The sequence below is a fragment of the Talpa europaea genome, assembly GCF_964194135.1.
Source record: "Talpa europaea genome assembly, chromosome: 10".
NCBI classification, from domain to species: domain Eukaryota; kingdom Metazoa; phylum Chordata; class Mammalia; order Eulipotyphla; family Talpidae; genus Talpa; species Talpa europaea.
The window spans coordinates 67401073-67424840 of record NC_140077.1 but is presented as its reverse complement, the minus strand read 5'-3'; the positions used below and the strand labels follow the sequence as shown (position 1 = coordinate 67424840).

Genomic DNA, 23768 nt, shown 5'->3' with positions numbered 1-23768 from the left:
TCGGCTATTGTAAATAATGCTGCCATGAATACAAGGGGCATAGATCTTTTGAGTTAGTGTTTTTCTTTTCTTCCTTCCAAGTCTGTCTTATGATTTTTTTTTTTCATGGAAACGTTGTCTCCTTACTAGATAATCAAATCTTAACAGAGATTGGATTTTCATAACCCAATCTGTAGAGCTTTTGGTCTAGTCCTATGTGAACAATAATGATGTTTCAATTTTTATTGAATGCTTGCCATATTTTATAATAAAATGGTACACTTAACCCCAAACTCCGTGTTGGGGCCGGACACAGCGGGAAGACAGCTAAAACCTACACTGCCTGAGACATGCAGATGCGGTGCATGAAGGGTTAGGGTCAGGTGGGCCGCAGATAAGCCTGTGACCTTAGTCCCTGCAGGTCGCATTGCTCACTGCCCCGAGGCTGGCAGGGTACCCTGGAATCTGAACCAAGCCCCATTGCTTCTCCTTCTTGAGAAAACATTAATGAAAAACATGACAGTTTTTTTCCACCTAACTATCATCCAAGGAGAAACCGGCACCAAAGTGTGAATTCCACTGTTGGGGCAGATAGAAAACCAGGAAAAGATAGTTTAATCTATTCACAGCCGTACTTGGTGGCGAAGATATTTTCATCAACAGTTGTTAAAAATAGAACAGTAAATATTTGACATCTCAGTTTTAATTAAAACAAGCACCATGTAGTACCAGGGTGACAGTGACAAGCTGGGACCCTGACACAACAGTAAAGAGGGGCCCCAAGAGTCACAACAGGAGATGCCCCATAGGAAGCCCCTTCCTGGCGCCCTCATGCTGTCACATGTCATTTGCCGGCATCCGTGGCCTTAGCTACCCACAGTCTGGGACGCAAAACTCAGACCCTAACCACAAACTTGTTGTGGAAGTTTTACCTGTACCTGAAACAACACTGATGGTGATAGAGGAAAGAAAATCAGTCCCCAGAAGCACGTGCAGCCACTATGGTTGCTATTTGCTAAGGTGACGGAAAGTGAAGTCTCGTTTCCAGATGGCAGCTGTCCACTGTAGGCCACGGGCAAAGGGGAAGCAGAGTGTGTGCCAGGCACAGAGTGTGGCAAGGTCACTCTGTGATGGCCCTGCAACAGCTTCCAGCAGAGCCTTGCAACCCCACCTGCTATGTCCAGTTGGGGCAGCACCAGTGTGTGTGGGAGAAGCTAGTATGTTCAGAAACTGGAACAAGCCAGTGGCTAAACCAGAGGAAACGGTGAGTCTTGGGAGGGGGAAGGGTTGGGGGTGTCCCTGGAGAGAAAGGAGGAGTATGCACTTGTGATGGGCCTTTGGGGAAGGGGCTTCTCCAGGGACCGTAGCTGCACCTGTCATGGCTGCTATGAGGACAGCATGAGAGTAACTGAAGTGATCTTGAGAGAGTGGGTGGCACGTGTCTCCATGAGTGTCACCTACTGTGGCTCCTGCTGGTCTGACAGTTATTACTTTCAGAACAAGGACATGAGGGCCCTGGGTGGCCCTTGGCATATAGGTCTCGATATGCAACGGATAAATGTATGTTATTTTATTTATTATTTTATTTTATTATTTTTCTTTTGTTTTGAAGAGAATTTTTTATTACTTTTAAAATTATTTTTTCTTACATTATTGTAGTCCCCATAGTTCTCCCCCCCAGTTCTCACCCATGAAACATTATCAGATTCCCATGTGTTCTTCCCTCCTGTTTTGCCTCTCCTGCTGCACCCTTCTTTGCTGTATGTCTCAGTCCTGTGATTGGCTTGTTAGTTTTGACTTTTTCTTGACCTTTTGTTTGGTTTCTCTATAATCCACATATAAGTGAGACCATCTGGTATTTATCTTTTTCCTTCTGACTAATTTCGGATAGCATGATCCCTTCCAGCTCTATCCCCATGTTGCCACAAATGGCATGAGTTTGTCTTTTTTGATTGCTGAGTAATATTCCATTGTGTACACCACAACTCTTTGGTCCATTAATCTATTTTGGGACATTTGGGTTGTTTCCATATCTTGGCTCTTCGATAAACATAGGAAAGCAGGTTTCCTTTTGAATTAGTGTTTTTGTGTTCTTGGGGTAGGTTCCTAGGAGTGGAATTACTGGGTCATATGGTAGATCCATTTTTAGTGTTCTGAGGAATCTCCACACAGCTTTCCACAGTGGCTGGACCACCTAACTGAATTTTATTTGTAAAGGATCCATCTCTATCCTGAGACCAGTGGGGAAGATTTGGCCCCGGGGACCAGTGATAGGGGTGTCTCGATTTGTAAAGTGTCCTGATCACTTTCTAGAATTTGGAGAAATCACACATCATCTTACATTTTGAAATTCCACAGAAAGCTGCTTCCTTCCATATTTTAGGGCTTGTCTTTTTTCTAGAATGAACATGCCCTGGGTGGGCATGGATTTTTAATCTTCTTTCTTCCTTAAATATAGCAGGCAGTCTGGGGCAAGCTCATCTATTCTTATTTAATCATAAACACAAAAAGGTAGAAGGAGAGCTAGATTCTATGTATGATGCAATTAAGATCTTCGGTCTTTGAACATATTAAAAATATCTTTAGGATATTCCAGTTATATTGCCATTTGCCTTTTTTATTGCCTTTAAGTCTTGTGACTGTGTTAGGAGAGATATTGAATTGATTTACTTTTCACACATGAAAAATTGATTTGTTCTTCACTGCTTTCAGAATATGTGGTCACAGGTGAAGGGAAAATGCTGGATGGGCAAATGTTCACAACAAACTTAAGGTTTAGATAAATACCGGATGTTATGAAAATTCATTAGGGTGATGAAAGCCATCAAGAAAAAATTAAAAATATACTAGTTCTCTCTGAATTCATGATTGATTTTAAATAAAAAGCATCCTATTTGATAAAATACTTTGCCTTATATTGGCAGACTTAAAAAAATTATCAAATGAATTCATTGTCAGTGGAGGATTTACCTGTGAGGCCAGTGACGGGCAATGCTGAGTCTGGACCCATAGCAGCTAAATGTTCATTTCCTGTTGATGGCTGATCTCCCCAGCTTTGAGAGGGGAAAGCGAATCAGAGCAGATTTCCTCTCTATAAACTAAGAAAATGCTAAAAATTCTGAACGTGTTCTATTGTAACAGAATACCTTTTTACAAGGATTTCTTTCCTTTACAATGCTCTTACTCGATAGCTTTTTCCCTGCTGGGCAAAAGCATATATGAATTTTAGTTTATTTTTAATAATTAACACACTTGTGCATACACTAAGGTATTTTGATATGCAAAATATGGGTGCTTTGACTTAGATGAAATTTCAAAGCTAAAAAGAGACCCCACGGGTCTGAGAACTACCATTAGGAAAATGAGATTCTTGTTTACATGAAGAAATTTCTCTTTTTTCTTTTTTTGTGTGCATATGCATTTACATAAAGTAAGCAAATATATAATGCCATTAAAAAAGATACTGCTGAGTGTGCTATATTTTAAGGTGACTTTTATGTGGATGAATTTTGCAAAACTTTACAGCAAAATGAATTGGAAATCCTCTTGGTAACTTGATGACTTACTGAACAGTCAGGGACATAGTTTTTCTAGCCTCTTACTTTTTTCATATTAACTCCATGATTACAAAGATTTGGTATATCTCCTTTGCTACCATTTTGCCCTAAGTGCTAGAAAAAAATGCCTTTCTGGTACACAGGAGTGGTTCCTTACTAAGCCTGCTCCTAGTTGAATATGTAAATGAATATATTGATGTCACTTACTTCATTTATAAATGAAAATCCTAAATTATTCATAAATAATAATTGCCTTTATTTATTTATTTTTTCTGCTTGCCACTCTGTCTGGTGAATTCTCTCACCCCCCACACTCTGGCCTGCACCCCAGCTCTTACATGCATAAATGAATAAAATAAATTTTTTAAAAATAGAATAGGTATGCTTCTATAGTCCCAAGCTATACAGTATTGTAAACCAAATGTTACCTTGATTAAAAAAAAAATCAATTTTTTAATCTATTCCTGGCTGAATAAACTCTACAATGCAGCCCATTTCTACTGGGCTCGTTTATTTTTTTATTTTATTTTTTTTAATAATTGCCTTTAATAAAACTAAATACTAGTTGAATGAGTGACTAATTTTAGTTATAAATAAAAATGCCCAATTATTGATAATCTTCCATTTATAAAAAATGAACTGCATACGAGTTGAAAAGTGACTGGATTTCATTTATGAGTAAAAAATTCAATTTATAAATGACAACTTATAAAGAATGAACTACATACTAGTGTGAATGAGTGAATATATTTCATTTATAAATAAAAATTTCAAAGTATGTATAAATAATACCATTAATAAGAAATAAACTAAGTACTAGTTGAATGGTGAATAACTATATTTATTTAGAGCAGGAGGGCAGGCAGGTGTGCTGCAAATGAACATAGCTACTGCACCGTTTGCTTTGAGGTTGAAAGTGGGCTGGGTGGGCTGTGACAGCCAGCCTCGCAGGCTGGGACCTTAGTCCTGTCTCCCCAGACTTTTCAATCGCAGACAGGGCCTCAGGACTGTGAGCGATGGCGCAGAATGGGCCCTACTCCTGCTTCTCACCCAGGTTCTCCCAGGGTGCTCGGTCCACTAGCCACACCAGCCCACCTGGCCCCCTTGTCCTGGCTGCTTGCAGGCCCCATCACGGGAACTCTGGGCTGCCCTGGCTCTCTGCGCCCCCAAGGCACTGCAGGCGACTCTGAGGCAGCGGCTCCAGCTTGAGGCCAAAGGTCTGGTCTGCGCTCAGTCCCTCTCATCCTTCAGCTCCCCTCAAGTCTCCAAGCTTCTTCCTGCCTGCGACTTTCTGCATGCCCTTCCTTCCTGCAAGGAAACCCTTCCCTCCCATCATGCTGCTGTCTCCACCTTTGCTTGGCTCCAGGGCTGGGTTTGAGAGTTGCTCCCCGGAAGGGCTTCCCTGACCAGCCTCAGCCTCTCACACTTCCCTGACTGTTTCTTTCGTCATGCACTTGCCAGAACTTAAATGTTATGTTTGTGGAGCACCTTCTTCGCTAGACAGCATCTTCATAAACACAGCTCCCGCTGTAGGGAGCGAGCTCTTCTTGGGCACCCAGTGTTTTTCGGCTACATATTTGAGGAATGTAACTTGGCCTTCCTCATCTGTGCAATTGTATTAGCTAAAAAATCAAATCAATACCAAGAGTCATTATGAGATGGAATTCGTTGGTGGCCTTGAGTGGTGAGGATGTTCCTGCTTCATGACATTAGGTCAGAACAGTAAAGGCCCTACAGAGATGGCCACCTATGTTGTCTCACTTTAATTCTTACCACATTGCTCATGAATTCAGCTCTGTTTTCTGGATGAGGAAAGTGATGGCCAGAGACAGAGTCCCTCAAACTCAGGCAGTTCAGAAGTGGCAGCACTAGGAGACCCACAGATGTCACTCTGGCCTCCGCAATTCCAAGCCTGATCCGAGTTCTGGGGAAAGCAGTGGCTGGCCTTTTAATTTTCAATGACATTTTGAGTATGCCAAGGTCAAAAGCAAAATAAACATGAAAGCCAAGTCCTTAGATTGATTGTGAGCTGCTAGTTGAACAGATGAAAGAAAGAAAGTCTACTTTGCCTTTCAACTCCCTTGCATGGGTTTGTGTCCCGAGTAATGCGGCATCACCTTGGACAGCATAAACAGCCATTTCCTCGTTTCTCTGGTTGTAATGATGTACAAATTGGGCTATTTCCTTTTTTCCCTTCCTTCAAACAAGATAAGTAGGTATGTGTTTGACATAAAAAGCCTCTTAAAGGCAAAGGAGTATTTAGTTGAGCAATTTGTGGGGGAGTCCCCTCGTTTGTGGGGGAGACCCATCCACTCCACTGCACAGGGAGAACTATGCAGTGCAGAGCAGGATAGAGTCATGGAGGGGACTGGCTTCCAGGTTCTTCCTAATCATCTGGAAGGCCGAGGCTGGGTTGTTGGAATGACTCCTTATAACGTTATGGTTTGAAATTTTTAAAAGTTATATTAAATATAAATGGCATATATGTGTACAAATGGGAGAATAATGCAGTGGGGAAGGTGGAGGATAACTACTACATGTGATGGACAGAAAACATCAAGAAATGGCCACCCAGCATTTGGGACTGACGGTGAATCTGGGATAGGGGGTGCCCGGCACTGGCATATTTCCACTGTGAGTCAATCACCATGTTACTGCAGGGTGTAGTTACTGCACCACACCGGGATAAGCACTGGCCAGTTTGACAGAGTGCTCACAAGGTGTGGTTAACTCTCCAAAGACCCAGAAGGAGCAAAAGGGAATCAACAAGTCCTTGAACAGAAGGAGAAAAGGTCAAAACCAAAATAGAATACTCAAGATATTGGGATCATTTCATCTGGAGAACAGAGACTCTGAGAGTGGTGGAAAAGCTACAGGTGAGAATTCCTCCCATTTCTTATAATGTGGAGTTTCTCTGGGAGCAAATGCCTGGAGGGAGAACAGGTGCAGGATGCCAGCAATGGTGCATGCTCAGTGTCACTCTGTGGGGATACTTTGGGGAGCTAAGAGGGATGCTTGTGTCCTCTCTGAGCTTACAGTCCAGTTTAAAGAAACACAGCACAAGGTGACAAGTGCAAAGACAGAAGCCCCAGTTTTTCTGGGAAGCAAACAGGCACATACCTGACTAGCTGAGATTCAAAAGAAACTTGTGGATATCTGAGAGATCTGCAGGATACAGGGCAGGATTTTATGTGTAGCTGGGCTAGGCTCTGGTGCCCAGTTCATTCATCAAATGCTGTCTAGAGTTGCTGTGAGGTGTACAGGTTTGTCAATGACAGCTTTTAAGGTAAGCTTATCCTGGATGTGATGGATCTCTTATAATCAACTGAAGGTCTTACTGAGGTTTCCCAGAAAAGAAAATTCAAAACAGAAGCATCAATTCTTGCCTGAGCTTCTAGCCTGCCAGAGCTCTCCTGGGGATTTCAGATGGACTTGCCAGTCCCCAAAATTGTGTGCACCAGTACTTTAAGATAAATTTGTTATATACTTCTGTCAGTCTGTCTCCTGTTGGTTCTGACCCTCTGGAAAGCCCCACTAAGACAGTGCCTTAGTCATGTAAAGTTGGGCAAGGACTGGGGAAGGTGGGTGTATGTGGAAGGTAACAGTCCCAGGAAGAGCCTGGAGTGAAGTGAGTAGCCAGATCAGGAAGCGTATAATAATGTGACCTAGAGTTTGGAAAGGTTTGAGGGGACTGAGAGGATCTGATTCACATTTTAAAAAGGACATCCGATTATATTATTATTGAGAGCAGAAGTCGAGAAAAACATGTTTCAATTCCAGCAGGAAGGAATTCCTAATAAGGAAGACTTTTTTTTTTTTTAAAGTAGAGGTGCGTGTGCTGAATCTATTCTGGAATTTTAAACATCATTTGGCATCTTTTCATCTCTGCTGGCCACAGTCTTGCCAAAGGTTTACAGGGTCATTTTTAAAATAAGGACCCTACCTCCTCGGGTCCCCAACTGTCCTGGGGAAGTTTTGTAATGGGAAAACACTCTATCAGGCAGAGTAACCTTTCTGGAAGATAAACTCTCAGGCATCAGTGGAGGTGAGGGTGGGAGGTCAGTGGTGATTCTGGCTGCTAAAATGGGAAGGAAGAGAAAGTTTACAAAGGGGCTGAAGTTCCCCTACAGCAAGTGCATGGGGTGAAGACTCACCTAAAGCAGCTGCGCCCCCACACTACTTGCATTCATTCCCTGCTCCACCAGTTCTGAACCTACCCTGGTGGCCATCTTAGCAGCCCTCACTGCAGTAGAGTCCAGGTGGGGTCTGGTACCTGCCCACCAGGATCTTGATGGGGAGCAGTAGGGGAGCGCCCAGTGCTTATGGAGGTCAAAGATCTCTCACCCCACTGACTGTACTTTGATCTTTCACCACCTCTGTCCCCAGCAAGGGGCCTCACCCTGAGAACATAACCACTGTGCCCTCTGCATCCTAGATGCCCTCACCCAGGCCATCCTATCTGGTCGAGAACATTCTTTGGATCAGAGCTCCCTGTCCAGGTTCAGCACCCTTGGAGATGGGGTGTGTGTGTGTGTGTGTGTGTGTGCACGCACGCGCTTGAGGCCACATGCCTTCCCCAGGCTCACACTGCAAACAGGTAGCCTCCTTATCACCACTCCCCACCTCCCCCCGCCCACCGCCCCCGCAGTGCCCGCGCCCATGGGGGCATTTGGCCTTGCCATGCTGAAGGGTGGGCAAGGAGGGCAGGATGTCCTCTTGCCGGAGTCCCATGCCCCAGAGCTGAGTCTCACACAGGCAGGAGATGGGGTGGAGCCCCGGGGGCCTGGCCCTGAGCACCAGGCACTGGGGAGGGGGCCGCATTAGTGGAAGGGTTGGTGGGCGCCTGAGGCGGCAGGTGAGCCAGGGCTGTACCCACAGGCAGGAGAGGGGCTTGGGAGCCCGCGGCACCCGCGCCGCCGCTGAGGGCTGGGTTATAAGGGGATGGGGGCAGAGAGGCGAGCCCCGGCGGGGGAGGGGGCGGTGGGGAGGGGCGGGCGTCGGAGGGAGGAGCGGGCAAGGGGCGAGAGGCTCGCCCCCGGCCAGGAGCGCGGGGCGGGGGGCGCGGGGCGCCCCTCCCCTCGGGGCGCGGAGGCCGGGCCGGGGACGTCGCACAAAGACATGCGGCGCGGGGCCGCGCGAGGCTCGCTCACGGCGACCGGGGCGCACGGCCGCCCCGCCGCCCCCGCCACCCCGCGCCGGGGCCGGGCCAGCGACGAGCCCGGGGCGGGGCGCGCGGCGGCTGCGGCGGCCGGCGCGGGAGCCGGGGGGCCCGCGCGCTCCGGGGGACCCGGGCCCGGCAGCGGGGCAGGCGCGCGCGGGGGCGGCGGCGCCTGAGCCCGACTTGGCCTCGCCTCGCCCTCGGCCCGGCCCGCCGGCGTCCCCTCCTTCCCGGCTCCGCGGCTCCTCGCGCTCCCACCCCCTCCCGCGGCCACCCGCTCGCGCTCCCCACCTGGTAAAACAAAGCCGGGGACGATGCCTGCCCGAGCCGCGCGCCGCGCGCAGCCCGGCTCCGAATGAGAAGTGAGTACAATGGCGCGGGGGTAGCCGCTCCCGCCGGCTTCTCCCAAACCCGCTTTGAATGCCGCGTGCCCCATGCTGCCGGCGCCGCGCGGGAGGTGAGCCGGGCCCGACCCGGCCCGGCCGGGCGGAGGCGCCCCTCGTGCCCCGCCGAGGGGCGGCGGCGGAACCCGGGCCCGAGGCAGCCCCCTCGGCTGCGCCCCCTGCCGCTCCCCGCCCGCTCCGCGGCGGCCTGGGGCCCTGGCCTCGGCCGGGCCGGGTGCTGGCCCCGGGGGAGTCCCGAGCGGGAAGGAGGGTGCGCCTGGGGGGTAGCCGCCCGGCGGGGCGTCCGGTGACCCCGGTCACACTTGTTGCCCGGTGCGCGGTGGGACAGGCGGTGGTGCTGAAAAGAGCTGCCCTCTCCTACCGCGAGGCGCCTTGGAGGCCGGGAGCGGAGCACACAGCCCTGGGGAGCCGGGCCCTATCCGAGGGATCGCGCGGGGCCGGGGGCCTCGAAGCGCGGTGGTACCGGTGCCCGGCGTGCATGGAAGGGGCGTTTTTGATTCCTCTTCCAAGGAGCCCCCCTTCCGGATCGGAGCCTTCGGCCAGTGCCAACGACGTGGAGCTGGAAGCCAGGGGTTCCCTTGTCAGGAGAGGGAAGGCAGTTGTTTTTATTTTGGTGTTTCCTCAGTTTCTGTCCATGCACTCTGCCAAATATTCAATACATGGAGATTTCTGATGATGAAAAAATAGGGCGATGACTGAAAGGAATGAAGCTCCATAGGAGCTGTTATATAGCTCTCTATTTCTGTGTGTCTATCGATCTGTCATCTGTGATCTGTCAATCTAGATGCAGATCTCTCTACCTGTGAATTCTCTCCAAAAATTTGTCTCCCTACTCCCAGAACACATAATGTCAGTGTCTTAATTTGGCATTGGGATTTGGGAGCTTCAAGATCAACAGTCTTGGGATTTCTCAGTCCTGCAGACCAGAATCCACTGATGGGAAAAATCAGAAATCTGAGAGCACAGGGAACTGGAGAGGAAAGGCTTGGCAAGCTCCCTTCAGAGAGATAATGTGGAGTGTCTATGTGAACTTTCTGTTATTTTTATTCCAAAGATGGAAAGATGACTTAATTGTCGCTTTTGTGACTTTTATTTTACACCCAGACTCATTAAGCAGCTTGGGGGGGGGGGGGTTGGCTAGACAGCAGATGATGGTGATTTTAGCTGTTATCAGCATTTTTATTTAAAAAAAAGGTCTTTTTAAAAAATAAAACATTAAACACTTGCCCAGTGCTAATGTTGAGTACAGTTGCCTTTATAAACAGGCACGTTAAAGTTGTGTACAGTCTGTGGCTGTTTGGAGCAGGTGGCTGCCTCAGGAGGGAAACATACCTCTGTGTAGCAGGTTGAACCCCAGAAAGTTGCTGGAACAGCTTCAGGGATATGGACTGTCTAGTTGGAGCCATTAGACCTCTGACTTCATGTCTTCAAAGTCAGAATCATCTAGAACTTTGCTGGGTGAGGAGCCCTCTGTGATCTGCCATCATTGGAAACATTTAGATCTGGAGCTTCAAACAGCTTGGTTGCAAAACTTTTTTAATGGGCAACTGATGATTTCTGTTGTGAGCTCAAGCTGTGGTCGTCTTGCATGGACTTGCAGCACGGTGCTGCTGCAGAGCATGTGAAAAATTAGCCACTACTCTTCATTCTCCTTTTATCCTCAATCCATTTCAGGTGCCTGTAGGCTACTGGGGTGGAAGTCCTTACAGATTCCATATAGAATTACCTACAGGTGTCTTTTGGATTATTACTTTGTGGCTTCCGCAAACCTGTATTACGCCCCCTAGTGTTATTGTGCTTATAGCTATGATAGTTGGAGAAGTAAATGGATAGTTCTAGTTGAGGGGCTGATGTTTTAGTCCCTTATTCAGTCCCCTTCTGTTAACCCTTTTGGCACCAGGATGCCACTGCAATCCAGAATTCTGTACTAGATGCCTCTTTTCCCTTCTGCAAGCAGAACTTCAGTATCTAGATTTCTTTTTAGGAATCCATTAATGATGTTTTTGAACCACTGAAATGAATAATGAATGGTTTGGGGTCACTTCAGAGTACATGGGATTCATAGGAGAACAAGTATATCCCCTCTTATGGAGTAATTACCTCAAGACGGTGCTTGCAGGGGCTAAGGTGTGAGAGAGGTTTTAATTTTTTTTTCTTGATAATGTTCACTGTTGAAATGGAAAACATGCTATTTCTTAGCAGCAATTAGGATGGCGCGAAAATGGGTTGCTATACTTTGTTTTTTTAAAATATGTCAGTACTTGAACAACAAGATAGACACCAGACTGAGTCATGAGTCCCCTCTGAAGTTGAGGGAGAGACGTGCTGGGGTTTCGGGTATTTCTTATTCACCTACCAGGGACTTGTAGTATCTTACTTTGAAAAACAATGCTGGGGTCCCCAGTGGACTTAGAATCACTTCCTTTATTATAATGAATTTTAAAGTAAAAAGAGACTGTTTGCTTGATCGCTTTAAGTTCTCGAGAACCATAGAATCCATGTGCTGTCTTCCTATTTAAATACCTGGTTTGGAGCTGGCACCTCCTACAGAGCTCACTGCATCTTGGTTGATCGGCCTAGTGGGCAGATGGATGCCTAGAACTGAGGTCATTGGGAAGAAGACCCCAGGCATTCTTTTTTTTTTTTTTTTTTTGTAAGTTTTTTGGCCGCCTCCTTGTTTCTTCCTCCCGTCTGGAAGCCTGATAGTGGCCGAGAGCTCAGACCCAGCCCCTTTTCTTGCACCTGTACATAATGAGGTTCTGGACGCCTGTGGTCGGAGCCCTCTCGCTTGGGTACCAGAGCTTCCTCCAGGAGGACAAGCAGACTCGCCTCCGCTGCTGCTGAGCAGCTGTCGCCTCACCCCCCTCACCTCCAGCCTCTTTCTCTGTCCTTGCCAGTGGCGGCACCTGATCTGCTGGATCCTAAATCTGCTGCTCAGAACTCCAAACCCAGGCTCTCTTTTTCCACGAAACCCACCGTGCTTGCTGCCCGAGTGGAGAGCGACACAGCCATTAATGTTATGAAATGGAAGACGGTCTCCACGATTTTCCTGGTGGTCGTGCTCTACCTGATCATTGGGGCCACTGTGTTCAAAGCCTTGGAGCAGCCGCACGAGATTTCCCAGAGGAGCACCATTGTGATCCAGAAGCAGACCTTTGTGGCCCAGCACGCCTGCGTCAACTCCACTGAGCTGGATGAGCTCATCCAGGTAAGGGATGCTTCCCTGCTTCCCCTCGGGAAAGAGTCAGCGTCAGGGCACAGCCGCTGGCACGATGTTGGGGGTGCCTACGGGGCCCTATTCCACTTTCCTTCTCTCCAGGGACTTCTGTCCAGAGTGTCGTTGCCTCCTGACCATGCGCCTCCCTCCTCCCTACATCTTCTTTCTCCTTTCCCTCCCCTCTTCCTTTGCTTCCTCTGCTTCTCTGCCTTTCTACAGTATTCTCTCTGCTTTTCTGCCCTTGTAGAGTTCTGTATTCTCTCTGCTTTCTTTGCCTTTGCTCTGTGTCAGAACTGCCACGGGACATGGGGCTCCTTGCCAGATCTTGGGGGGGCAGATGCCTGTGGGTGACTGAGACACTTTTCTGCGTCCAGCAATGCAGGAGGCAGGGGTCCTGGGGCCCCAGCGGGGCCCCTTCCAGGCTGGTGGCCTGCACGGCTGACTACTTAGTCCTGCCGGGGAGGCCGTGATAACTGCCTTTGTAGTTAAGGAGAAGTGATTAATCATTGCTTCTCTAAACCCCAACTAAAAGCAATTTGCTACGACACAGGAAAATGGAGTTTTTGAATAAGAACTAATTTAGTTTTAATTTACTCTGTCATAGCCAAACAATATCCTGTGGAAAAAGATCATTTTGTTTTAAAAGTCCCACCCCACAAGGACTGCAAAGTTTCAGTTTGACTCCTTGGAAAAGGCTGTATTTTTGTGGTAGATTTCATTGGCCTGAAACAATTTGTTGGTCAAACTAAGATTCTTGGTCAAGAAGAAGCCCTAGAATTTTCTCTCAAGGAGAGGTCTGGCTGGTGGTTGAAGACAGCTCAATTGTACACATTCATTTTCTTCTAGAGCCTGCCTTTCTTATCTGGTTTAGGTAAAATTGGATTGAAAATTGAGTCAGCCTCTGAGTGGGATTTCCTCATCTTATATTCACTTTTGCATCATTGAAATGAGGTGCAGTCGATTGAGGGAAGAAATTGTTATTGGTTTGAAGCCAGTTTCCTGTGCCCAGACCATTCCTCTCTTTCTCCTTGCCACGGATCCCCTCATTCTCCTCTGCCTTCTGGAGCCTTCTTTCTGTGCCATCTATACCCAGATTTCAGTCCAGTCTGAAGAACATCAGGCTAGCCTGGCACACTCACTTAGCTCCTCCCACACTGAGTCACTGCTGCACCTCACCTGTCTGGCTTGCTGTGGCAAGTCTCCTCATGTAGGAGCGCAGGCACCGGGGTGATGTCCAGGTCTGGCCCGGACCAGCAGACAAAGGCAAACAGCGCAATTGTGAATCGCCACAGTGCAGCTCAGGGAACGCTTATTCTGTGCTATAGTCTGCTGAGGGTGCAGTGCATCAAATAAATGAACTTTGCTTCATTAAAAAATACTTTACGCTTGAAGGTTCTGACTGGTCTCTGGACTCTCGGACCACAGACCTTGGTTTGTGTAAAGGCAGCATCTGCCAGCATCACCAGCACCATCAGCGGTGGGGGGCGTGCCCTGCCTGGCACATGCTGTTCTAGGCGATATTGATATTTTCAGTATTTTTTAAAAGATTTATTATTTATGCATACAAGAACTGGGGTACAGGCTGGAGGTGCAGGGTGAGAGGATTCATCAGAGACATAGTGGGGAACAGAACAGGAAGTCCACTGAAATCCACTGCTGAGGGGAGCAGCGGGGAGACAGGAAAGATCTACTGCGCCCTGTGGGTAGCCCTCTGGCTGGGTTGAACTCCTGCTGCAGAGGTTGTGGATAGCTTCACAGTGCTGTGCTGAACCCCTTGCAACACCATGGAGGCCTGATATTTTCAGTATTGACCATAAACGTGCTGATTTCTTTGTCCTCAGCGCCGCGCTGCCTGGTCCTTCATCCAATCTGTTCTTTAGCATTCTCTTTGCGCCACATCATCCTGAGAGGTGCTGGAATTCTTGGATGAGCCCCCACTTTCCTTGGGGTTTAGAAGGAGAGCTCAGGGAGTCTTGGAGGTAGCATGAGTAGGGATCACAACTGAACTTCGGGATCAGGTGGGGTGTGTTTTAGACTGTGGTTGGGCAGTTGTACTGGCATCGTTTGAACGAGTGGTCCAAGCCTCCAAGTCTTCCATGGTGCATCTGGAGCAAAGGACACCTATGAACTGGGCCACTGTGGAGAGGGATGGGGTGACCCCCCTCCTCCTTTTATTGGGCTGAGGCATCTGATTGAGGTGACTTTGCATTCGTGTCACCTGAAGTGAGGTGGTTGGTCTTGGGCCGGGAACATTGTAGAACAATGTGGGAGAAACCTGTGTGATTTGAAAATGCTCCAGCACTTCAGAGCCACCCAGACTGCTTCAGAACTGTGACAGTGATGTGGAGGTCATGCAGGTGCAGACATACTGTTGTGGCAGAGCCTTGATTTTGATACATTATTTTTGGCAAACACAGAGCTCAAGACATGCCCCAGTTTTCTTTTTTCTGTCCTGCATGGGCAAGCACTGTACTTTTATTGATATTCAGTACTGAGTGTGTATTTTGCTACTTATAAATCTCATGTATTTTGTGTTTTTCAGTACAGAAGTTGCCCATTATATCTCTTCCCTTTGTTATCCTGTAGTTTTTTTTTTTTAAAGATTTATTTATTTATGCATACAAGAGCTGGGATACAGGCCAGAGATGCGGGGAATGAGAGGATCCACCAGAGACAGGATGGGGAACAGAACAGGGAGACTGACTGAAATATACTGCTGAGGGGAGCAGCGGGGAAGACAGGAGAGGTCTGCCTCGCCATGTGGGTTTCTCCCTGGCCGGCCGGGGATCGAACTCTTGCTGCAGAGGCTGTGGATTGCTTCATAGTGCGGTGCTTAACTCGTTGCATCACCAGGGAGGCCCCATGTTACCCTGTAGTTTTAATCATTTTTTTTTCTCTTTGAATATAATTTCTTTTGATAAAAGAAGCCTTGATGATGGCATGGCTTCAGAGATTCAAGCAGAGCTGAAGCAGGAGGTGGGCAAATCAGCCAGTGACCACTTGCTAGAATCCTTCATCAGTCTCACAGAGAAGGATCGTCTGTGATTCTCCTAGATTTCTCCTAGATTCCCAAGTGTTTTGAGCATCTTGACTTCCAGCTCTCATGGAATCTTAGCGGGTGTGATGTCAGAGTGGAGAAATAGATGGAAACACTTCGCAGGCTCATGAACACCACTGACAGGAGCCAGAGTTTAACAGGCACCTACTATGGGCAAGGGCATCTTCTGACCCCTTGCACGTATTCTCTCATTTAATTCTCTTCAACACTCCCATAGGCAAGTGCCTTCTTACCCGCATTCATGTAGAAACTGAGGCAGAGGGAGTAACTTTCCAGAGGGCACAGGGTTGCTCCTGTTCCAGCCAGAGGACAGATGTCAGAGCTCTTGCTTTTGGCTCTGCAGTTCCTGCCTCTACAACTTAGTAGACCCCAGAGTCCCCAGTGAGCTCCCGGTCCTCGTGTGCATGGTGGATGGCATGGTGTCACCCACTCTGTTCTTGGTGCCTGTCATAGAGCTCAGCCTTCCATCTGTGTAGCCAGATGAGGGGCTGTGTCTCTGTGCCCCCTCCACAGTGCTTCTTCTCTGGGGGACCCACCTGGCGGTGTCTCTGGCAGCCTATGGTGACCCAGCAGAGGCAGGCTCGGCTCTGGTGTTCCTGGTCTTCACCCCATGCATTCCCATGTTTGCTGAATCAAATCTGGGATTAAAAAGATGGGGCACAATCTAGGATATCCACATCGATAACAGAGACCTCTTGGGAGATTTGATTTTAGTCTTCTCGTTTGAGCACCTCCCAACATGTAGGGAGAGGAGGTGTCCTGTCTGTTTTAGGGTGAAGAAGTGGTCACCTCTGCCCAGGGTCAGCTGGCAGCCTCGGGTCTGGGTCTTTGTGGCCTTCCTGCTGGGTTGGCTCCTCCATGCATGAATCTTGCTCTGCAGTATGGTTTTCCCTGCTTCTCTCACTGGTACGTGTGGAGCACCTGCAATGTGGTGTCCTTGGCACCAGGTCTGGAGCCAAACAAAACTATGGAAAAACACAGGCCAGGTATGAGGCCGCTGGTCCTCAGAGTCAGAGGAGGTTGTGCGGGAGCTGCGAGGGGGAGGGAGCTAACCACTGGGCGAGGGCTGGGAGGAAGTTGGGTTCCAAGATGGAGGGAAGGAGCCACAGACAGGACAGACAAAGGGGCATGGTGACCCCTGGGCCTGTGCCCCCCTAAGTGGGAAGAAGCGCCCTTGAAGTGCTGGATGCTAGGGACGCCGGAGCTGCATGCCTACCTGGAAGGCCAATGAAGCAGCTATTTAAAAGAACGTTATTTTATGCTCACTCTGGCATCATTTGTTCATTCCCAAGTGTTTCTCCAACTCCTACTGTGTGCGTTGTCCCCGATGCTGAAATTCAGTGGAGAGTAAAACATGAAAATTCTTGGCCTTGGTGAGCTTCCTTTTTTTTTTTTTTTTTTCTTTAGGATGGATTGTATGTGAGATATCGTCAGTCTCACCCGGGGAAATGAGCAGTGTTGGGGGACAACAGGAAATGCAGTTTGGTGTGGGTGATTCCCTACATGGACTCACTGGGGACAGATGAGCCATGAGGTCAATTTTATGTAAAGTGGCTTCCTAGGGAATAACTCCAGGGTAGGGACCGGCCCTCCAGGAGGCTAGTGATCCCACAGGTAGAGGCTGCAGTGAGCCACTGGGGAGGGGCTGGAGCCTTTTGAGTGGGGCAAGTTGAATGGAGGCGGTTGGTGCTCCCTGTGGCTCCCCAGGATAACTGGCAGCTGCGGTGAGAACAGACTGTGGCGCGGGGACAGTAGCAGAGGGACAGCCCTGCTGTGGCTGTTACAGTCCAGGTGCTGGCTGGCAGTGGGACACGGAGGGTTTGGGCTGGACAGAAGGAGGTGGCAGCGGGAATCGTGAGATATGGTTAGATTCTGAGTATGTTCTGGGGAGTCTCCCTGACACATGACAGTGCTGACAAGCAGGCACTGGGCTCCCCGGGCCCTCAGGCTGGGCTGACAGCAGCTCCTCCTCTGTGTGTCTCTTGCCTGTCCCCTCTGCTGGGCAGGCTGATTGGCCGAACAGCTCAGGCCAGTTCCAGGCCAGCAGCCTGTTTAGGTTGAGGTGCTAACAGCGGAGTTGCTGAGTAGGATGCCGGAAGGTGGGGTGGGAGGGCGCTGGAAGTAGGAGGTGGGGTCCGGTGGGGGCTGCAGTTGAGGATACACATTTAAACCCACATTAAAGAGAAAGAGGCATTTAAAGTCATGTTGTCAGATGATGTCGCCTGGGGAAAGACTCCATTAGGACCAGCAGAGATTCTAGTGCGATCCCAGGAGCCTTGTGCTGTATAGAGGTTGCTCAGGAATAGAAACCAGAATTCACCTGAATAAAGGATTTGTGAAGCAGATTTCAAGGCTGTTTCCCTTGTTTTAGAAATTGGACTCCCTAGGTTTTATTATTCTTTTCCTTAGGGGACCCTATACATGAACCATTGAAGAAATGTGTCTGCAAGCATGGGGGTGTGGGGTTTTGAGTAGGGGAGCCTATGTGGCTGTGGCTAAGCTGTGGCTGTCTCGATGGCCAGTGGGGTGGTGACAAGATGGGGAGCAGGTTTAGCACTGAGCATGAGAAAATGCACATATGATCCAGGCCCACTAGTCTGCTCCTTATGGTTGGGGGAGCCCCCAGGTTACAGTATGTATTTGGCCTCAGGTTAGTTTTAGAAGGGTGTAAAGGCAGGCCTCAGAGATAGTGCAGGTGATTCCAGACCACTGCAGTAGAGCAGCTGGAGCTTTGGTTCCCTGTGCGTATAAACGCTGTGCCTACGTTGTATGTAGTTTTTAAGTGTGCAAACAGTTCATGTCCCGAAAACCAGTGGACGGACCTCAGGTGTGACACAGGGACAGGAAGTGAGCATGGCCTTCTGTAAACGGCGTCCACTCCGCTGCTATTTCATTGAAATTGGCCAAGAATTTTGTAGGATTCTTTAAAGTAAAACAGATTTACCTGTCCTGGGAATCCTTCTCTTATTGGGTGTGGAGGAAACCCAGGTGTTGACCGCAAAGTGAGTAGAATGCATAGAACAAGAGTGAGGAAGGATGGGAAGCGACCTCTGAGAGTAGAGGGGCTGGCCATGTGCCATCTTTTTGGTCATTCTGCCCGCCCACTCCACAGCTCTGAACTCAAGTGTGTTGCTTATGGTCCTCCACCCCTCCCCTTATCATTGGTAAGATGTCCCCATGGATTCGGTGACATCCTGATCCTTGGTGAGGGGCGAGGTGCTGTCCTCTGTCTCTGTCAGCTGTTTCTCTGCCTTTCTCTTCATGAGCATTCATCCTGGGCTGGGTCAGAATTAATCTGGCCATCAAGACAGCCACAGCTTAACACACACATGGGCTCCCCTACTCAAAGCCCCACAACCCCATGCCTGGAGACACATTTCTTCAATGGTTCATGTTTCTGCCTTTGCCTCAGTGGAGGGACCCAGAGCTGCCAGCGTGCCCTCAGACCAGCCCCTGTGGGCGGCAGATCCTGCCTCAGGACATGACAGGAAACCGTGTGTGGCTCTAATTTACCTGAATGACTTGAATTGAACTACATTTCATCTTGTACCTGCTCTTGAGATGAATGTCTTATCTTCTACTCAGTATGATTTTTTTTTTCATTTGTTCTTTTAAAAAATTATATCCCTTCAGTTTGAAGCCGTTTGCCTAGTGAATTTGGCAAATGTGATTCCCTTGTGAAGAGGGGATGTTGTGTCTCTCACCCAAATCCCTTCCCACATTGAGAATTCATGCTCACTGAGCTCTTCGGGTTTCTGGAACCACTGGGGCTTTACTTTTCTGATCGTTTTTCAGCCTCTTCCTGAGCCCTGGCAGTGGCCCTCGATTGTCTGAGCTTTCCCTTTAGGGCCTGTTTTTTGCTCGGTTAAAACTTTGTTCAGAGAGCATGGCTGCCCTTCAGCCTGAGACCCGCTTTCTGGTTAATCAGCTCTTCTCTGTTCCTCTCACCATCTCTAGCCATGGCCCGTGTAAAGGTGCCCGCTGACCCTCCTGGCTCTCCCAGGCAGGCAAAACACTAAGTTGGAAAGGGGAGTCCCAGTTACTTCTCCCCAATCCACTGGTTTTCACTGGATGAGGAGGAGCCTCTACCTTCCTGGCTGTGTCTTCATCCAGGCTTGTGCGATTTTAAACATTGAATTGGTCATTTCGTAGTCAGACTGCAGAGTGGTACCCCACACCGGGATCTTCCCTTTTAGTCTTAAATGAAAACATTGCAGAATAAGACACCTAGACCTACACCTCTCCATTCAAATATGGATTCATTGTATTTTCGCTTAGAATGCATGTTTCATTATTTTATTGACTTTCTCCCACTTGTCCCATCCCCCACCACCCCTTAGCCTCAGGGCACCGGATCGTCCTGTATTTGTTTTTATCATTCTGCCTTGCTTTGTGACACCCCATTCTCTCAAACATCCTCATTTTGTTGAAGACAGCTGCATCCGTCTCGTGGCTGAAGGGTGCCCGAGAGTGTGGACAGACCATGTCTCCTCGGGCCGGTGGTCTCTTGATGGCATTTAGGCTGCTTCATGTTTCGCCTGTGCTGCTGGCAACTCTATGAACATTTGGGTTTTGCATCCATGTTTCATGCTTTTTGCATAGATGCCTGAGAGGGGGATTGATGAGTCATATGGGTGTTTCTATTCTTAGTGTTTTAAGTAGACCTAGATCACTTTCTGTAATGGCTGCACCCCTGTCCGGCTCCTCTTTCTCCACAGCCTCTCCAGCACTTGTTGTTGGGGTATTTTTCAGTAGGTGCGTTGTCTAGCTACATTTTTTAAAGCGTTAAGACCTTTGTTTTCAGGTTTCTAACCAACACACCCGTGTTTACCAACATACCCATGTTACAAGGAATCCATGTTTATCAATCTTCAGTAGATAACCTTCTTCCAATTATCTTCATCTTGTGAGTTATCTTTCTCGTGTCCCCTCTAATAGCCATTTGGTGAAATGAGCTTGCTTTATGGAGACCTGCTTGCTTTTCTTCTATGATTAGCTAGACTTGCATATATATATATATATATACCTCTCTTTAGAAATATTCTTTATGTGAATTCACTCTGTTTCACTGTTAGTTTTTCTTAGAAAACCCCAGTTTGTTTAGAACTGATTGTTCCATGTAAATGGGAGAGCTCTAACTAGTGTATCCTCAGTGTATAATAATGTTGAGTAAAAGTGCCCATTTTGGCAGACTGCTGGTAAGCTTCTAGAAGGTTACCAAAGCTTCTAGAAGGATGGTGTGCTGTCTGGTGATGAGACAGTGCGTTGGGAGATGAGATAGCAGGGAAGGTTGGGCTGTGAGAAGGGAGAATGTCACATGCCGTCACCCAGCCCCTTGACACTTGACCAACCAAAGAGCATAGTTATTGAATTTTCCATTTCTAGGGTCTCAGCACCACTTCTTAGATATTGTAAAGTTCCCTTTCTGAAGTTATGCATCCATTTTTCTTTTGTGAAAACTCACTTGGGGTCTCATCAGAAACTCCTAATTGCCAAAAAGGATGTGTTCCTTTGGGAAGTAAAGACTTCTTCTTTCCTATCACAGCTGTTCATGGACCATAAAGGGTGTCTGAAGACACTCGATTTCGTGACAGACGCAGTAATACCGATGCTCTTCTCTTTGGACTTGAGCTTGCAGCCCAGTGTGGCGGGGACTGGAGAGGAGTACCTGAGATTCTGGGGTGAACAGGCTGCCTGTGTTTGTTTAGACATTTTGGTGTTAAACCAGTGGTAGGGAATCTCACTTCCCCACATTTGTGGAGGTGCTCAGGGTGGCTCTGTGGTTACCTAGAGTCCTGTGCCCTGGCTCGGATGCTGGGTGGGTCAGGATTTGCTAATGGAGTCCAAGCAAGGCAGGTCCAAATGGTCTAGAAGGATCCACCAGTAGGTGGATGCAGAGTAGCTTGTGTTTTGTCTGGCAATAAAGGGCAGGTTTTATTTTCATTAGGATAGCCCTGGGGGTGCTCAGAAGTCACATTCTCTAATGGATGGTATTTCACTCATGCAGCCTTATCTTAGGTTCTCAGGACTTAGTGTTTCTGGAGCCAGGGAGCCCCTGTGGATATGGAGGGGGCTTGCTAGCCTTGGCATTAAAGCTTGCTTTGATGATTCTGCTTCTTTTGATAAAATGAGCAATTGCAGAGCTGGCTATGAGGAAGTTAAAGGTTGGGGGTGTGATTTTGCTGTTGCTGATGCTCTGGGGTGCTGTTTCCCAGCCCCTGTCAGGTGAGGCAGGTGCTGCTTTTTCTAACCCATAGACACGTCATCAAATGTCCAAGAACAGTGAACAAAGTCACATTTAATCATGGGTCAAAATAACTGATCCTGGGGAGAAAACTGACTCACAAAAATGATTTTGTGAGTCTGAATTTTTTGAACCTTTGCACTCACACTTACTGTCCTGTAATCTCTTTCTGAATCCTCATCCAGAGACACTTTGCATTTGTCCTGATCGAGTATTAGCTTTTGTGGAGAAGGCAAGACAGTTGGTATCAAGATCTGCTCATCTCCGGCAAGAAGTAGTGACAGTGCTCGCCATCGACTTATTCATTCTGTCCGCATGTTACATTATGGAAAGATTTTCTAAGCATGGAGAAATCAACACAAACAGCTCAACCAATGATTCGATTCCTGCTCTCAGGCAGCTCCTACTCCAGTGGGATGGGAGGGACTTTAAACAAAAACGAATGCCTGAACAGGATAATTTCAGGAAGTTAGATGTCTGAGGACTGCCCAGGGCCTAATGAGCTGGAATGATGGGGCGGGGCTGGTTAGAAGGGTGTTTGCGCAGACAGTTTTCCTTGAGAAGTGAGGCAAGAGTTTGAGAGATGACGGTTGAATGAGCGAGAGTCAGTCCTGGAAAGTCCTTGGGGGCAGCGTCCTGGGAAGAGAAGGCCGCAAATGCAGGGGAGAGCGTCCTCCGAGTGTTTTGAAACCCACGCAGACATCAGTGTGCTGGGCCCTCTCTGTGAGGAGAGGGAAACAGCCTGGAGCCTGAGAGGCCTTGAAGAGTGGTCTAGACTTTGCATACAATGGGAAGAGAACAGTTCTAGAGAGAATTTATTAGAAAATTATTGAAACAGACAATTACATCACAGTTGTCCTAGGCAAATAATATGGTGATTTGTTAGGAGGAGTAGATGGGACAAAATTGGGAAGGTTACAGGGAGAAATTTTACGTGGATGTTGCAGTGGGGATGGTGATGGGCTGGGCTGGCAGGAGGGGGGACAGTCTTTCAGGAAAGGGTGCTGAAAGGATGCAGGTAGTGTGTGTGCTTCTGGGAGGGACGGGGAGCGGGGAGGGGCTGGTGAGGATTCTGAAGTTGGTATCATGTGTTCAAGTCAGTGTGTCTGAGATTCTTGGAGAAGAAGGCAGTGCTAGTGCGCGTGGATGAGCACTGGGGGAATCCTGTTGCCTGGGCTCTGTGCAGGGCAAGCCCTGTACTTCATTTTTATCTTCTCAAAATAAATCCTAATATCTGTTTTAGGATAAATGAGATATATTTCACCCACTTAAAAATCATTTTTTATTTAAAACCTTCCTTGTGATTGGTCCTTCCAGCTCATGTGCTACCATAAATAATGGTGTGATTACTCATTCCTTAATAAATGTGGGTTTTCTTTTTCTCTGTCTGGTTAACAGGTTCTGAAGTTTCACATCAATTTTCACACTTGATTTGCACATGCCTAAAACTTGATTTCATGAAGGCAGTTTTAAATAATTTAGTTTAATTAAAATTGTAAATAATGCCATTTTGCAATAATGGCATTATTCCTGAGGCTTATTTTTCTTGGATAGTTATACTGTGCTATTATGCAAAAAGTGTTTTTTGAGAGGACAGGAACTCCTGCTTAATTCTCCATTACTCACTACCTCCCAGCCTTATTATTCCTTGATTCATAACACGCTTGTGTGTTTGTGCCCTTGTATTACACTCTGTGATTATTTCCTGATGCATGATTAAATTACCAGATGCCATTCTTGATAGAGAACTAATAAGATTCCCTACTTGTGGGAGAAGAAAAATAAAATAAGTTATTCTTATATATAAACCAAACTGTGTTGTGTCTTTGTACCTAAAAGACAATTCAAAAAACGAGCAAAAGGGAAATTATCAGAAAGGCAGGTGATAAAAAGAAAAGGTCAGCAAAAACTTGGTCATAATGTATCTTGATTAATTGCATATAACATTGTGAGGCATGAACGCTGACTTTGGAACTTGGAATTTGTAGCAGAGATTGCCTCACTAAACTCTCATTTCAGAACTAGAAGAAACAGTTCAAATCATTTACCTAAGAATAATCCACTAGTTAGTAATGGAACAGTGGACTTACCACAGCCTCCCCAACTCTACCCTCTGAAAACTAAGCCCTAAATTTTCCCATTTCCCTTATT

At 47.7% G+C, this 23768-nt stretch overlaps 1 protein-coding gene across 1 annotated transcript in view; it reads left to right on the top strand.

Moving 5' to 3' along the window:
- Positions 1–12122: 12122 nt before the first annotated feature.
- The window catches only part of KCNK2 (potassium two pore domain channel subfamily K member 2), a gene marked incomplete at both ends in the record, with an annotated part of 83963 nt that continues 72317 nt past the window's right edge, over positions 12123–23768 (top strand). The window contains 3 exon segments of the mRNA XM_084245983.1: positions 12123–12284; positions 12288–12293; positions 12297–12306. Coding sequence (XP_084102109.1) covers positions 12123–12284; positions 12288–12293; positions 12297–12306 — 178 coding nt within the window.